This window comes from Cibotium barometz, chromosome 58, assembly GCF_041138505.1.
Source record: "Cibotium barometz isolate CiBa-2024 chromosome 58, ASM4113850v1, whole genome shotgun sequence".
Taxonomy (NCBI): Eukaryota; Viridiplantae; Streptophyta; class Polypodiopsida; order Cyatheales; family Cibotiaceae; genus Cibotium; species Cibotium barometz.
Window position 1 is genome coordinate 14,980,793 of NC_141103.1, and position 16,180 is coordinate 14,996,972.

Below are 16,180 nucleotides of genomic sequence, written 5' to 3' on the forward strand. Positions count from 1 at the left end.
ATTCTCCTACTACTTTTCAACAGATGATGAATGATATTAATAGTTGGACCCTTTATGAGTATGTTGAACATCGCCGGATTGTCTTGGGGATTCTAAGGCGAGAACGATTGCATGCAAAACTTTTTAAGTGTGAGTTCTTTTGCAAGGAAATTATATACCTAGGTCATCGGATTTCAAGGAACAATATGAGCATAGATCTTGAGTGGATCTAGAGGGTGTTGGATTGGCCAATTTCTCGGACTGTGAGACAACTTGGGGCTTTTTTGGAATTCACCTTTTGGCCAGTTCCTTGGATTGTGAGGCAACATCGGTCATTTTTGCATTATTCGAATTTGAATGTTCCTTTCACGAAGCTCCTCAAAGGATGGGGACGAAAGTGCAATGGTCCTATTATGTAAAATAAGAGGTTTTCCGTACTCTCAAGCTTAAGGTGAACGACTCACCTGTTTTGGCCTTACTGGATCCTTGCAGTTGAGATTGATGCCAGTGATTGCTCGATAGGGATTGCCTTGTTCAAGGAGGTGTGGCTTTTGAGAGTAGGAACTTGATGATACCCAGGTCATATGGCATACTCAGGAGCAAGAATTATATGCAGTGATTCACACATTGAAAATTTGGAGACATTATTTTATATGGATCCAAATTTGTTGTTTTGACCGACCATGAGTTGATCAAGTACATCTATGATAGTCCTGAGATGAGGGGGAGGAAGGCATGATAGGAGAACGTATGCATGACTTAATAAAGTATAGGAAGAGTCAACACCATGCTTGCTTGGTTCAGCAGGTGTGTGCCTCTTGCTCAAGTGAGAAGTCCATCAAGTGCTCAATGTAGCAAGAAGGAATATATTCTTAGGTCAATTTATGCATATTTCAACTTAAATGTAACATGGGTTCTTGCGGAAGCATGTTTATGATTGATGGATGGCAATAAGTGCCTAATCAGAGACTTAAATCCATGCACAATAAACTGCTTCTTCTTCATGCACAATACACAGTAGAGAGAGATGACCTAATCTACTATGTATTAGTAAGTATTACTAACATGAGGTATATACAATGCTGAATAGAAATACTGAGTGGTAGCACTGCTCCTGAGCTCTCAATGACTAACTGATCAATGAATAAATATGGCTAAGGCCTAGACTCCTATGCATAATGAATGTTTAATGTTGGTGAGTTGGCTACATTCTATCAACCCTAATAATAATTTCCAACTAAGTGTGGTCACACAAAAACCTAATAACTTTGTCCAGAATGGGCTGCTCATTGGGCATCTGGACAATATTAAAAAGAATTGGCACAAAAGCCCTTACAGCTGCTCAGTGGGTGTTTGGACAATAGCCCTTACAATCACATGAATCTGGCCACATACCCGACTTGTGAGCTGGCCAATGGGTAGAAGCATGTCCACGTCACACTTGGGAGAGACTGCACATGACATTCAGTAATAAAAGCAAATACATCGCAAGGTGGGGACCCTTGAGTGGGTATTGGAATCGGGCATTTGATGCACTCTCTCTCTCTCTCTCTCTCTCTCTCTCTCTCTCTCTCTCTCTTCTTTGTTGGTGCTTTTGTGATTAACGTACCAAGTTAATTATACACCTCTTTATGACACTTCCACAATGCATCACACATTGGTGTTAGAACAAAGACAAAGCAAAGGTGTGTTCTGAGGCTCGCATGTAACAACCTCCTCCTGTACAGAGCCTCCCTCTGTCTTCAAAGAGTCCCCTCCTGCTTGTCTTCAACTATCTTCTCAATCACCGTTTCAATACTATTAGGAGCTATGGGAAGTATGGGCACTCTGAAAAACAATATGCAGCAGAGTGCTGGGCTGAGCGTTGAGGTCTACAGCAGCATAACAGGCTGAGACTGGGATCCACATTGTCAGTAGCATTTTGTACCTCAGAAACAGTCAAACTTTTTCTTGTACATCAATATACAGTAGGAATCAGGTTACATGGTTGATCAGGTGTTGCACCCTTTCATATCTGCAGCTTTTACTGAGGTAGACACCAATTGCCGCACGCAGGAAGAGTCACTGCAATGCATCCGCTGTGCCATGTGGACTAAACGATATGATATTATTCAACTTTGCCTTTACCTTGCATCAGTTTGATCTGGCTTTTCCAGGTCTTTTTGATGGCCTTGCTTAAGGCCAAAAACACTGCAGGGAAATCAATGCTGCCATGTCCTGCTGCCTTGGCTCAGGCTAAATAACAGCCTCAAGTCTACTGCTCTGGATTCTTGAGATGATAGTACAAAGCAGATTTGAGCAACGATCCTTAAATAATAAGCTAAAAGAGCCTTTAGAGATGCTTTGCTGTTGGAGCTGTGGCCTTCTTTTCCAGGCTGAAAAATGCTGAGCGGTGTTTGATTTTTGCGAAAGGATGACCCTTGCTGCTTTGATGTGAGCTCTAAACAAAAGCTTAAAAAACTATAAACACAGGAAATCAGCAGAGAACCTAAAGTGACTTGTTCTGTTACCAATTGAAGGTGAGAGCTTATATTGCTAAATCCTAACGCTGATCTATATAATCAGGATTGGCTACACCTTGGAAAGGTAAGAGCCACAAAATGAATAAATGATGGAGAGAGTATCTTTATAAAGGCAAATACATGTAAGAGAAGGTTTGTGTTGACATGCGTCCATGCCATGTTTCCCTACAACCTATTCACAAGTGATAAGGTTGATTATCACCAGCCTTAGGTCTTTATAAAGGCAAATACATGTAAGAGAAGGTTTGTGTTGACATGCGTCCATGCCATGTTTCCCTACAACCTATTCACAAGTGATAAGGTTGATTATCACCAGCCTTAGGTCTAACCCATATACAAAATAGTAATCTTTTTGCATTGTTCTTATGACCGAACTTCTCTTTTTTGTACCAGGTCTGGAGATACCACTCTCTCGGCATCCGGATGGTTGTGGCATGATGGTTGTAAAGCTGTTGAAAGAGACAGCTCTTCATCGGTAGTATTAACATGTGCATCCATTGTCGAACCTTTCCTCCAGAAAGCACCCCTCTTAGGGGGACCTACAACTCAGGTATATTTGAAACTATATGGCATTTGTTATCTTTTCTTCTAACGAGTAAGGCCACGGTTTTCTTTGTTAAAACTGATTCCATGAATGAGAGTATACTGATTCCTCTCAGGGGACCTACAACTCAGGTATATTTGAAACTATATGGCATTTGTTATCTTTTCTTCTAACGAGTATGGCCAGGGTTTTCTTTGTTAAAACTGATTCCATGAATGAGAGTATACTAGCTTGCAACTTGGTTAATTTTAGATTTTATAACTTGCAGTTTCAAAGGACCCCCATTTTGATTCCTGGTGCTGAAGTTGATATTCTCATGGAGGATTTTGAGCAGGTCAGTAGCCTTGCGCACTCCTCCCAATCTTCTTGGCCACATGCTGCTCGCCCATGCATTATGCAAATGGGTGGTTTCTATTGTGCTGCCGCCCTTGGTGAATTTCAGCTGCTTCTCCTCCTGTCTCCTACTATGTTAGCATATTCATCCCCAGATTCTGCTCTTTTATGGTGCCCATTTGGTCCCTTTTGCATGGCCCTTGCTTGTGGGCTGGCCACCCCTTTTGTACTATTTTTCTGGGATTTTTCCCAGCCTTTCTGGCATTTACCAGTCGGCCATGTCCATTAGCTCCAGTCGGCCTGTTTATCAGCTCCAGTCGGCAAGCATTCCCTTACTATAAATAGTGGGTGCTGGCCTCTCTTTTCTCATTCAGTCTTGTACATATTTTGCTCCCTCACTTATGAGACTATCTGTGTCTCTTGCTTGGGACTGTTTTGCTTCAGTATATTCAACATAGTTTGCTCCATATCTCTCTCTCTCTCTCTCTTGCACTCTTTGTTCAGCACATTCTAGTGCCACTTTGCTTTTGCTCTGTGCACTCTTTCATGGTATCATTGCTCCCGGTTTAGCAACCTCTTTGCTGCCCCAGATTCAGCCCTGTTTTCAGCACCTTCTCCTCTGCGTTTTTCTTCTGGATCCACAGCCCTTGCTGCTGCGTTTTCTGGACAGCAACTTCTGGTCTTTTCAGAGTTTGTGCATTTTTTGAGATTGAGCCCAAGCTTTTGTGATGGCTGCATCGACTTCTCTTCATATGTTTGCTGAGTCTGCCAAGTTGGATGGTTCCAACTACACCCTATGGAAGGTGAAGGTGAAATCAGCCTTGCATAGCGTGGATCTTTGGGATTGGCTTGTTACACCAGCCAATGCCACCCCTCCCACCCTTGCTTCCGGTGGTGCGACTCAGGCACAAATTGATATTTGGCAGTCGAATGATCGACGCGTTGTCTCCTTTCTGATGTTGAACTGTCAGGATGGTGTTCTCTCTCATGTGCGTACAGCAGATGCTGCACATGAAGTTTGGAAGGCTTTGGCAGATCTCTATGAGATTAAGTCTCCGGGTCGGATTTTGGTGTTGGAAAAGCAACTTATGAACTTATCAGTTTCTGCGTTTCCATCGAAGACCAAGGATGAGACTTTTCATCACTTCTGTGATTGGAAAGCTAAGGTGGAAAAAGAGACTGGTCACTCGGTCAAGGCTCTCAGGACCGACAGAGGGGGTGAGTTCACATCACAGGAGTTTTAGCAATATTGCAAGACACATAGCATTCGGAGACAGCTTACTACATCATATACTCCATCACAGCACGGAGCTGCCGAGAGGAAGAATAGAACCATTATGGAGATGGCCCGTGCTATGCTTGAGCATTCTTCATTACCTCGACGTTTCTGGGCTGAGGCGGCTTCCACTGCTGTCTACATTCAGAATAGGTCTCCTACTGTTGCTCTTCCCGACAAAACTCCATATGAGGCTTTCCATGGTGAGAAGCCCTCTGTTGGATATTTGGGTGTACCGCGTATGTTCATGTGCCTAAGGAGCACCGCTCCAAGTTGGGCTCGAAGTCTCAGCGCATGACTTTTCTCGGATACAGCACTGTGTCCAAGGCATATCGTCTTTATGATCCTCAGGCCGGTAAAGTTGTTGTGAGCTGTGATGTGGTGTTTGACGAGACTCCTACATCTTCAGAGGGGGGTGGTGAGCTTCTTCTTCCTGTACCTCCTCCTCCTCCTCCTCCTCCTGCTCTCGCTATTTCTGTTACACCTCCAGCTGAGGATACTCAGTCATATGATGATGACCCTGCTGCTCCTCCGGCGAGTTCGAGCAGATCAGTACCTGGTTGGTATTATCAGACAGCTCGTGATTCTGGGTTACGTGAGCTTCCTTCTGCTCCTCCGCGTGGTTCTCTTTGGCGTTCTTCCAGAGTTACAGGGAAACAAATTCATGAGGGCAACATGTTTGTTAATTATGCTCTTATGTCTACAATTATTAATGGTCCTTCTGATCCCACTTCTGTAGACGAGGCTCTTTCACATGAGCCTTGGCGTCATGCTATGCAGGCAGAGCTGGATGCTATCGAACGAAATGGCACTTGGATTTTGGTGCCTCGGCCTCTGCAGCGTAAGGTGATTGGTATGCGTTGGATTTTCAAATCAAAGTTTCGAGCTGATGGCAGCTTGGACAAGCACAAGGCGAGGTTGGTTGCCAAGGGTTATGCTCAGCGCCCTGGTGTCGACTTTGATGAGACCTTCGCTCCGACGGCCCAGATGACTACCATTCGTACCGTTCTTGCACTTGCAGGACATCATAGATGGCTTGTTTTTGAGATGGACGTCAAGTCGGCTTTCCTGAATGGAGAGCTTACATTGTTCCGGGCAAACAGGATCATGTGTACCGGCTGAAGAAGGCTTTATATGGTCTAAAGTAGGCTCCACGGGCTTGGTACTAGCGGATTGATGAGTTCTTTCAAAAGCTCGGCCTGCGCCGTTCTCACGCAGATTCGAACCTTTATATCCTCCTTGAGAGGGGGTTGATTGTTATCATTGTGGTCTATGTTGATGACCTCATCTTTACAGGTTCTTATTCTGTGCGGATCCGTTCTGTTATGGATGCTTTGGAGAGAGAGTTTGAGATGACGGATCTTGGTCTCTTGCATTATTTTCTTGGCTTTGAGATTTGGCAGACCTCGAAGGGCATTTTCTTCTCTCAGCGGAAGTACACTCGGGAGATTCTCGACAGATTTCAGATGACTGGGTGCAAACCAGTATCTTCTCCTATGGATATTGGTGAGAAGCTTTCTTCACTTGATGCTTCTCTAGGGACTGATCAGGGACAGTATCGGGTTCTTGTCAGGTGTTTGGTATGGTTGACCTACTCTCGATTGGACATATGCTTCGCAGTCAGTTTATTGAGTTCCTTCTCATCCAAACCCCGTCAGCAGCATTGGCGGTGTGCTCTCAGAGTTCTTCGGTACTTGCGTGGCACTCTCGATTTTGGCATCTTTTATGGCCAAGGATGCACTCTTGTTGGATGGTCTGACTCAGACTGGGCTGGAGATCCAGATACACGGCGTTCGACCACTGGTTGTGTTTTTTCACTTGGGTCTGGAGCCATTTCTTGGTGCAGTAAAAAGCAGCCTACTGTGGCGCTTTCCTCTACTGAGGCGGAGTACCGTGCAGTTTGTTATGCTGCATGTGAGGCAATATGGTTGCAGAGATTATTGGAGGAGCTCAGTTGTCCTCCTACTGGATCTACTCTTCTTTGGAGTGACAATCAGAGTTGCATCGCCATCGCCAAGAACCCTGTGTTTCATGCTCATACGAAACACATTGAGATTCAGTATCACTATGTTCGTGAACGGGTTCTTGCTGGAGATTTGCGTTTGGAGTATTGTCCTCCTGCGGAGAATGTTGCAGATTTGTTCACCAAGCCGGTTTCTCAGGCTTCCTTGGCTCCTCATATTCGGATTCTCGGAGTTTGTTCAGCATCTGGTGCTGAGAGGGGGTGTTAGCATATTCATCCCCAGATTTTGCTCTTTTATCGTGCCCATTTGGTCCCTTTTGCATGGCCCTTGCTTGTGGACTGGCCACCCCTTTTTTACTATTTTTTTGGGATTTTTCCGAGCCTTTTTGGCATTTACCAGTCGGCCAACATTCCCTTACTATAAATAGTGGGTGCTGGCTTCTCTTTTCTCATTCAATCTTGTACATATTTTGCTCCTTCACTTATGAGACTATCTGTGTCTCTTGCTTGGGACTTTTTTGCTTCAGTATATTCAGCATAGTTTGCTCCATATCTCTTTCTCTTGCACTCTCTGTTCAGCACATTCTAGTGCCACTTTGCTTCCGCTCTGTGCACTCTTTCATGCTAGTGGCCAATGATGTGTAATTCTTGCACGGATCAAGTATGGAGTGTGGTTATTACTCTATGGGTCATGTAAGGTGTAGCCATCTTGGGAGTTAGTTAATAATCACATGGAAGTAGGGTTATTAATAGTGCCTGGGGCTAAGTGAGTGGGTGTGCACATAACTGAGTTGGAGTCAATAGTGTGTGGGTGTGGTACTAGTGTAGCCTTAGAGGTGGATAGTGGTCTGTGGAACCCTCTCATGGATGCTGGGTGTATGAGATGCATCCGTTGGTCATCCATGGGCAAGGTGGTCTATCGTTTAAGGGCGCCATACTAGAGTGTTAATCTAACACTCCTAAGACACTTTCTTGGTTTGGAGCAGAGTCAGCTGCATGGCCAGTTGAATGACGGAGCTTATCATCATTCAAAGCACACTTCTGCTTGGCTGCCAGCCAAACTTGTTGGTCTGGTAAGTAATTGTTTGATCATATATTGTTTTGTTTTGGGGATGAGACATAGAAGTTCAAATGGATGCTCTCTCTGATCTTTCAGTTTTTATGGTTAGTAGGTGGATATACCTTTAGCTGGAACAGCTTTACAGGCTTTGTTGGATGCGCATGGTGGCAGCTCAGATGGAGCTTGGGAAGTAGGCTGGGCTTTAGCTCATGTGGACACTTCTCGATTGCAAGGACCAAGTCCATTATCCCATAAAGTAAAGACCTCTAGATGTTATAATTTGACCTTGGTTTTATGTTGGCTGAATGGTACCATGATATGGGAATAGTCATCATTACAGACTCAGACCATGTTAATTCACATTATTTCTTGCTAAACTTCTCAGGAAAGTGACCAAGCATTGCGTTCCAAAAGCTACGACTTCTGTGCTGTCAAAGATGGGGAAAGTAGCATCGATAATCTAGCGTCTGCAACGACAAGGATTGCTGTTTTGAGCATGCACACTCCAGATATAAAGGTATGGTGGTATAGTTGCATTCTGTATCCGTACCTAACCGTAGTTACTTTCCGTGCAGTGCGGTACCTGTACCAAACCATCCCAAAGGTTATTTAAAAAAAAAACATGTTGACTTATCCTGTACATTGTCCGTTGTCAAGCACCTCTTTTTTGCTCCTTGCACTCAATCCATATGTGTGCTTCTGCCTCTTGAATCCGCCGTCTTGCTGCCTCCCTGCCGAGCATGTGCTGTCTCTCTCTCAACTCTCTCTCCCCTCTCTCCTATGCATAATTGCTTTCCCTTAAGATCCGTACTGTACTGTATGGTATATCCCGTTCACCCTAAAAACATGTTTATCTTCTTTATTAAGGTTCCTTATCTTCTCGTTGTACACGCACCGTCACCCTGTGTTGCTCTAAGTCGAGGTGCTCTCTCTCTTCCTTAATGCCCCAATTTTCCCAATGCCCAATTTCTCCAATTTTGCCCAATTTCCCCCAATGTCGCAATTTTTAAACTTCTCCTTATTTTTTCCAATTTTCTCAATTTTCCCCAATGCCCAGGTTTTTCAAATGTCCAATTTTTCCAAGTTAGTCTGTTTTTCCCAATGCCTTAATTATTTTTGTTGGGATCAAGGTATTGCTTGAGAGTGCTAGTGTCTTGTTTGTGTGTGAACCACCTCTTAGAGGGGTATGAAATAATATCTAGATATTTGTGGGCGCTTGACGTAAGTAGTGATGTCACCGAGGCAATCTTTGTAACCTATAAAGGTGCATGTAAAAAAATCAATCAATTATCACATCTTGTAATCATGTACATCTCTCTCTTGTCTCTAAATTTGTGCCCTTTTTCATTTTGTTGGGATGACAGAGGATACCCCATACAGGTACTCCGATTTGTCTCATAGGCCGAGTTCGGTCTTTTGGAAGACGTCAATAAAATCTTTCTTTCTTTCTTTCTTTCTTACTCTCTCTCTCTCTCTCTCTCTCTCTTCTCTCTCTCCCCCTTTGCTTCAATGCCATAGCCATGTTTCCTTTCAAGCCTCCATAGCTTCTCCTCACCACTCTCCTATACCAATAGTCACTAGGACCCCACAGACATTCACAAGCATTAAAATCTAGGCATTGTATAGAACAGAAAACAAGTTCACACATGCAAGTCATTTTCAGGCAAAACATGCGTAATGCAAATGCACTGTTGCCTAGACAATCTTTCATTTAGAGTGGGGTCAAGCTGTTTTGGATTGCAAATTTGGCTTAGACCCGGTATGGTCTTTATGTTATGTATTGGGTCTCATAGGCCATCCACCATGATGTAACTTTTTGGTCTCATAGGTCATTATGGCCTTTTGAAGACGTTAATATAACATTTCATTTCATTTCTCTCTCTCTCTCTCTCTCTCTCTCTCTCTCTCTCGCTTTGTGTTGCGGTGCAAGCATGTGTGCGCCACACGTATGTGTTCATGGATGCTCATGTGAACAGTGAATAGGCATGCTACATCACATATAGTTTTTTATGTTGTAGATTTCGATGTTGCTACATAACCTTGTCGTCCCCTGGTTTGCTGCTCAGGGCCTTCCTGTTTATGCAGATAATGCCTAGAATGGTTTTGGCCAAGCCATGCAAAAGAGGGGATTTTCTTCTAATTGTTGGATCTCCATTTGGTGCATTATCCCCACTACATTTCTTTAACAGGTTTGTTAATAGCTTCAAATGCCTTTTGCTGTGGTTAAAGTTGAAAATATTTTTAGCCGTCAAATTTTAGTTTACCCGGACTAATTCAGAGTGGTGGTCAGCAGCATGGTTGTGGGCATAACTGCCAATTGCTGGCCTCCCACATGTCCTCAGACTTCCCTTTTGATGGCTGATTTGCGATGCCTTCCAGGTAATACGCTATTTTACATGGTCTTGGTGACTCTCATGTCACTTAAAACACACATTTTTAAGGGAATTTAGCACTCAATACAGGGATGGAAGGTGCACCCGCATTCAATGGGGATGGAGCTTTTGTAGGGATGCTTGCTAGACCTTTACGGCAACGAGGTGGTGGTGCAGAAGTACAGGTAATTATTTACACAAATTCCAAAATGATGGTTTTCTGCCACTACTTTCCTTTCGAATTCCAATGTGAGTTGATTGTTTTTTGATACCACATCTGGGTAATCTGTAGTTGGTGATAACATGGGAGGCTCTTGCACCTGCTCTACGAGATATTGGGATAAATTTGCAAGCATGCTCCCTAGTAGTGCATGAGGATTATGCAAAGCCTGTGAGTTGTGAAGGAAGAGTAATCAAAGCTCCAAACCTTGGCATTTGGGTGAGTAGTTTGGGCCAACATGCAGGCTATCATGGCAGGAGGCAGCAGCTGTGCTTATCGCCAAGTTTTGATGAGGCTGTAGCCTCTGTTGTCTTGGTCACAGTTGGTAATGGATCATGGGCCTCCGGTGTGCTTGTAAATGACAAGGGTCTTATACTTACAAATGCTCACTTGCTGGAACCTTGGCGTTTTGGGAAAACTCAGTTCTCTCAGTCTCAAAGTGAAAAAGAACTGGCAGTCCTAGCAAATACCTCTGAGACTGATGATCTGAGGAACTCAAGACGGGTCACCAGTACATGTATGGCTAATTCTGACTCTTCAAAGAGCTTTGAAAATATTATAGAGAAGATAGATATGCCTTTTTCTGTTGGAAATCTAGGCTTGCAAATGACTGCACAGGCAGATGAACTTGTAAATCATGCAGGTAATGATGGTGTGGCTGTTCAGCCATCTTTAGAAATCAACTATAGAAGTTACAGGAAAATAAGGGTAAGGCTGGAGCATCCACTTCCCCGCTCTTGGTATGATGCCAAGGCGGTTTATATCTCACGGGGACCTCTAGACATTGCTCTCTTGCAGCTTGACACAGTGCCGGCTGGTTTACTACCAATAAAGCCTGAAGAAGAATACCCTTTTCCAGGCACAACTGCTGTTGTTATTGGGCATGGCTTGTTTGGTCCTCGGTCAGGTAATTAGGCACATCATTTTTTTGCTTGCAATCTTTGTATCAGGATTTTATGCTTTGTGGAGGTAGAGCTCATCCGCTTTCTTCATTTTTTTTGCCTGCAGAGCTGTGCCCTTCTCTTAGTGCAGGTGTGGTTTCTAGAGTAGTAAAGGCTGAGAGTATGTCTCAACTTGGATCTTCTCCTGGAGTAGAGTCGTCACCAGCAATGCTAGAGACAACAGCTGCTGTACATCCTGGGGCAAGTGGAGGGGCTGTAGTGAATGAACATGGACGCATGATGGGGCTTGTTACGAGGTTAGGTTTTTGACTTCAGCTTTGCAGCACATTCTGGTGTCTGTGGAGTGACATCATCCTTTAGTGGCTTTGTAACCATACCCTACCACCCAACCCCCAAACACCCCCCCCCCCCCCCTCCTCACCCCAAAAATAAAAAAATAAATGATAATAATAAATAAATGAAATATCTGAGGTGCTAACATGTTTTGAGGTTGTTTGCAGTAATGCGAGGCACAGTGGGGGCACTGTAATTCCTCATCTTAATTTTAGTATACCATATGCAGCTCTGAAGCCAATTTTTTCATATGCTTCTGGAGGTGGGTGCAGCAAACTCATCATTCATGTTTTGTCTTCTTACAGAAAGGAATGCCATGTCTATCTAATTTGTTTGCCTCTTGTGCTTTTACCTGCTCAGACATGAAAGATGCATCCTCTCTTTTAGCAGTTGGTAGGCGTAATGAACAGCTCTCAGCAGTTTGGGCCTTGGTCCCTCCTACACCTCCAAGGTCTACTCAAGTCTTGCCCTTCTTATCTAAGCTGCCCAGCAGGGATAGCAGCACTTCACATGAACAGAAGACCGAGCTGAGTGGGCAGAAAGGATTGCGCTTTGCCAAGTTTCTCACTGAGAAAAAGGTGGAGCTCTCCAAACAATCACAATTCATGCAAGAAGGAAGTGACCAAGTGTCCAAAAGTTGGCTGAACTCACCATCTAACACCTCTGTACCTGGGCAAGTTTTCCACAGCCGAATGTAATTGTAATTAGTGTGAACTCAGCTCGCATGGAGCTTGTTAGCTTTAGGTGTCAGAACAATATAATAGTAACCTCCTTTGAATGGATTTTGTGTATGTTTTGAAGTGAAATTTTACTGAATTAAGCCTAGTTGCATCCCATAATCAAATCGTGCCAAGCAGGTGGATAATTAGGAATGCTTGGTTAAAAGGAAGGGATGTAAATGTACACCACTTGATACCATTTCAATCTTTTGTTTCATATGATGTGTAGTAAACGTAACCTCCCACTAAACAAATTAAGGCGCTGACACTAGTAACTATGTGATGAAGATATGGATGTGCTTTCCTCTCTAGAGATAAGAACCTCAAAAGATGGGTTTGTAGTAGTGTTAACTATAATTAGTCTTTAAAAAAGTGTCTTACCACTTAAGACCTTGATTTGTCTCCGTCATTATTGACAATGGTTATGGATTTTGACATTGTGCTAATCACATATTGTATGCCTAACTAGCTACAATTAAATAAGGGCGACTTTCATTAGCCAACTTCTCCTCTTTCTTATGTATTTTTCTAGTTACTTGAAAAATGTAAATATCATCACTACTTGTCCATAGAATTTCTTCTAAAAACACGTAATATTGAGAGATGAATTGGAGTAGTGTATTGGAACTCGAGCTTCAATATTCGAGAAATACTTTCCTATAGAAGTAGTAGCCATCTTGCAAATCTTCTAGTCATAGGTAGTTTATCTATGATGTACAAAAAGGCTTGATGGGATCTACAAATAGAACTAGCTTTCAACCAATGATTCCTTAACTTTTGAATTACATAGATTTTATTCGTAACTTTTTTCTCCTTGTTTTGGGGAATTGTTTTGAATCACATAGATTATATCCATAACTTTATACTTGTTTCGGAAAGCTCTTCTTTGATTTTGATAAATGCCTAGTTGCATAATACTGTTATGTGGTCCTTGTGCCCACAAGTTTGACAAATTCCATTTAAATGAATGTTGTGTAAATGTATTGGGACTTGTTGTGTGGAACTTTTTAGACTATTCTTGTTTGCAATGTAGAAAACAACAAGGAGAAAGTCTGGTGAGGCCCAAGAAAGAGGGAAGAAGAAAACTTCGAGAAAGTAATTGGAAATAAGATGAATGAAATTTAAGGACAAGGAGGAAGAGATTGATGGCACTAAAAAACAATGATGGAGGTGAAGAAGACAAGGCACGAGTAAAAACCAAATGATAGTCATGAGAAGGGTGAATACGAGCATATAATGCTTGCTTCTATAGAGGTTGTTGGGAGGGATATTTTGGGATGACTTTGACTAAAGGTTACACCTAGTGTTCCCCTTATACAGGTGTTGGTAACACATAGGTGCATAATCTAAGGAAAAACTTTAACATTTGAGAATGAGGGTTTGGTTCTCACAAAGGGGTCATTAGCCTTACTCCATTGCCAATAACATCAGATTTGTTGTTAAGGTAAGACACTTATTCACTTAGATTTAGATCTAGATCCACAATCCTATGGTATGTGTTTTGTTATTTAGACCATATATTATCTATGGTAAGTCTTTTGTTATTAGACCATATATTACTATGTTGTGATTTTCATTCATGTTGTGTAATGGGATGTAGGTAAGTGCATTTCACTTTATAGAATTAAGAAGGCTAGATGGAGTCTTTTATATCATGAAGTTCGAGATAGAGCAAGAGCTCAAGCAAGGGTTGGACTCCTTGATGCATAACCTCTTCTTCTTGATCTAGAAGGGAAGGCAATACTTCTTGTCAGAGAGGAGTGTGAAAGAAATGCTTATGTTTCTAGAAATTTTATGTCCATTGGGTGGAATGGTCTTCATGCTTATGTTTCTAGAGGTTTTATGTCCATTGGGTGGCATGGTTTTGAAGATTGGAGTGGGTATACCAGGAAGGAAGAATTATACATGAGCTACTAATGCATTGTTGTCAAGGGTGACAAGGACATGCACAAAGGGTATTTGTGGCCTTTGCTAAGGCCAATATCTTGGATTGGAGGCATCATGGAGGACGAGGACTCATGCTTGTTGCTCCCTTAGATTGGTGAAATTGTTAACATGCTTTTATGTATTTCTTGTCAAATTCTTGGGTGTCATCACTTAATTTCCTCTTCTTTTAAAAAAAATTGTTGCCTTGCTATGAAGTCTTTTATGGCCATGAGTACAAAATTAGGTAGGATCCACCTTTGAAGTAGAAAAGACACTTTTACCTCCATTGTGGACCTACATGTTTTTGTGGATGATTTGATATATAAAATTATGATTATGTGGTGATACTCTCATGAGTGGAATTCATGTTTGCTATTGAGATTTGCACATGTTCACATTTTGAGACATTTTTAAGTACATTATACCTTTTTCATAAACAGACCTTATCTATATTGTGATGCCGTTTTGAACAAAAGGATTTACATTTTGGTTATTAAGTACTTGTGTTTTTACTTCATAGATTTTAAGGCGTGATCGATATTGATACTTATCTTGTGTTGCATGTGGCAAATTAAATGGATCTCAACAAGCTATTTTGTGATGCCATTTTGAACACAAGGATTAACATTTGGGTTGAGTACTTGTGTTTTTTACTTGGTGAAATTTAAAAGGAACGGATTATCAATATTGAATGCTTAGCTTGTGTTGCATGTGGGAAAATAAATGGATCTTGAAACCTATTTTGTGATGCCATTTTGAACAAAAATATTTACTTTTTGTTATTAAGTACTTGTGTTCTTTACTTCGGTGGATTTTAAATTAAAAGGAATGAATGATCAATATTGGATCTAATCTTCACTTTGAACTAAAATTATTTTTATGTGAGAAAGTCAGTAACTGATTGGACCCTCGAAAGACCTAGGTTGGAGGGGTGGAATTTACATCTCTATATTTTGATTATTATCTCCTATTTTGGAATATGTATTTTGGGTATTATCATCTCTACATTTTGGTAACCTCTCTCTCTCTCTCTCTCTCTCTCTCTCTCTCTCTCTCTCTCTCTCTCTCTCTCTCTCTCTCTCTCTCTCTCTCTCTACGAATGGGTGTGTGTAAAAGAGGACAATCTCACTACCTTTCTGCCGCCCATCATGGGGCAAAAGTGGCTAGTGGGATTGCCCTTGGGATGACATGAACCCACCCAAGTTTGAGTCGCTCTATCGATTGTTCAAGCCTATTTATTGGCTCAACGAGCACACACCTTTGTCTACAAGGGCAGTTTTTGTCACAGTGGGCTTCTATGCCAAACGGATGGGCACCACACTGCCAAGGTTCGAGAAAAGATAAGTTTAGCTTAGCCTTGAACTTGTTTAATTTAGAAGGAAAAACACCTACTCAAAATTTTCAAGATTTAGTTATAATTAGAGAGGCACCACAGCTTTTGAAAGGCCACCCTTACTTTGCCCAAATACAGGCGAGACACCATATGTGTGTGCATCCGACAACAAGGTAATGCAATGCATGATGGTGAGAATTGCATTTGCAAGTTTTACCAACCCTATGGTAGGAGAAAGGTTGTGTACAATGGTCAAGAAATACATGTTCATCTAACCAATTTTGCTAGAAAGGGATGGGATTATTGGCATTGCACTGGTTGATATGTATACCTATATGTTTTGCTTTCTAAATGAATGAGTTGGTGGGGTGCAATAACTCTTTATTGTGCGAAGATGTGCATTGTCAATTAGAAGCAATAAATGTTGACTTGAGGGCATCTCTCCAAATGCAATCACATGAGTGCATTTTCCAAGATGGGGACTTTTGTAGCAATTGAGAAAGCAATACATGTGCACATACTTTTTAGCAATTGAGAAAGCAACACTTTAATAATAGCAATGCTTAGTTTAATTTGGTTTTTGATGAAATGAGAAAATTGATGCGAAAAACATCACGTTTTGCTTAAGAAAAAAGACATTTTTAATGAAACATTTTTGACACGCCAAAAATCAACCCTTGCAAGGATGAGGGAGCTAA

The 16,180-nt window shown here is 42.0% G+C and overlaps 1 protein-coding gene across 2 annotated transcripts in view; it reads left to right on the plus strand.

The window, feature by feature from the left end:
• The window catches only part of LOC147605944 (glyoxysomal processing protease, glyoxysomal-like), a 72,221-nt gene extending 59,878 nt beyond the window's left edge, over positions 1 to 12,343 (plus strand). The window contains exons 3-15 of one of the 2 annotated variants that reach the window (XM_086792428.1): positions 2,895 to 3,051; positions 3,314 to 3,379; positions 7,604 to 7,690; positions 7,790 to 7,933; positions 8,063 to 8,194; positions 9,763 to 9,866; positions 9,971 to 10,056; positions 10,140 to 10,234; positions 10,342 to 10,786; positions 10,913 to 11,176; positions 11,278 to 11,467; positions 11,672 to 11,766; positions 11,865 to 12,343. In XM_086792428.1, coding sequence (XP_086648554.1) covers positions 2,895 to 3,051; positions 3,314 to 3,379; positions 7,604 to 7,690; positions 7,790 to 7,933; positions 8,063 to 8,194; positions 9,763 to 9,866; positions 9,971 to 10,056; positions 10,140 to 10,234; positions 10,342 to 10,786; positions 10,913 to 11,176; positions 11,278 to 11,467; positions 11,672 to 11,766; positions 11,865 to 12,202 — 2,203 coding nt within the window. In that variant the 3' untranslated portion in view covers positions 12,203 to 12,343. Of the gene's footprint in view, positions 1 to 2,894; positions 3,052 to 3,313; positions 3,380 to 7,603; positions 7,691 to 7,789; positions 7,934 to 8,062; positions 8,195 to 9,762; positions 9,867 to 9,970; positions 10,057 to 10,139; positions 10,235 to 10,341; positions 11,177 to 11,277; positions 11,468 to 11,671; positions 11,767 to 11,864 lie in introns of both variants that reach the window. The other variant, XM_086792427.1, reaches the window with a different exon arrangement.
• Positions 12,344 to 16,180: the final 3,837 nt, after the last annotated feature.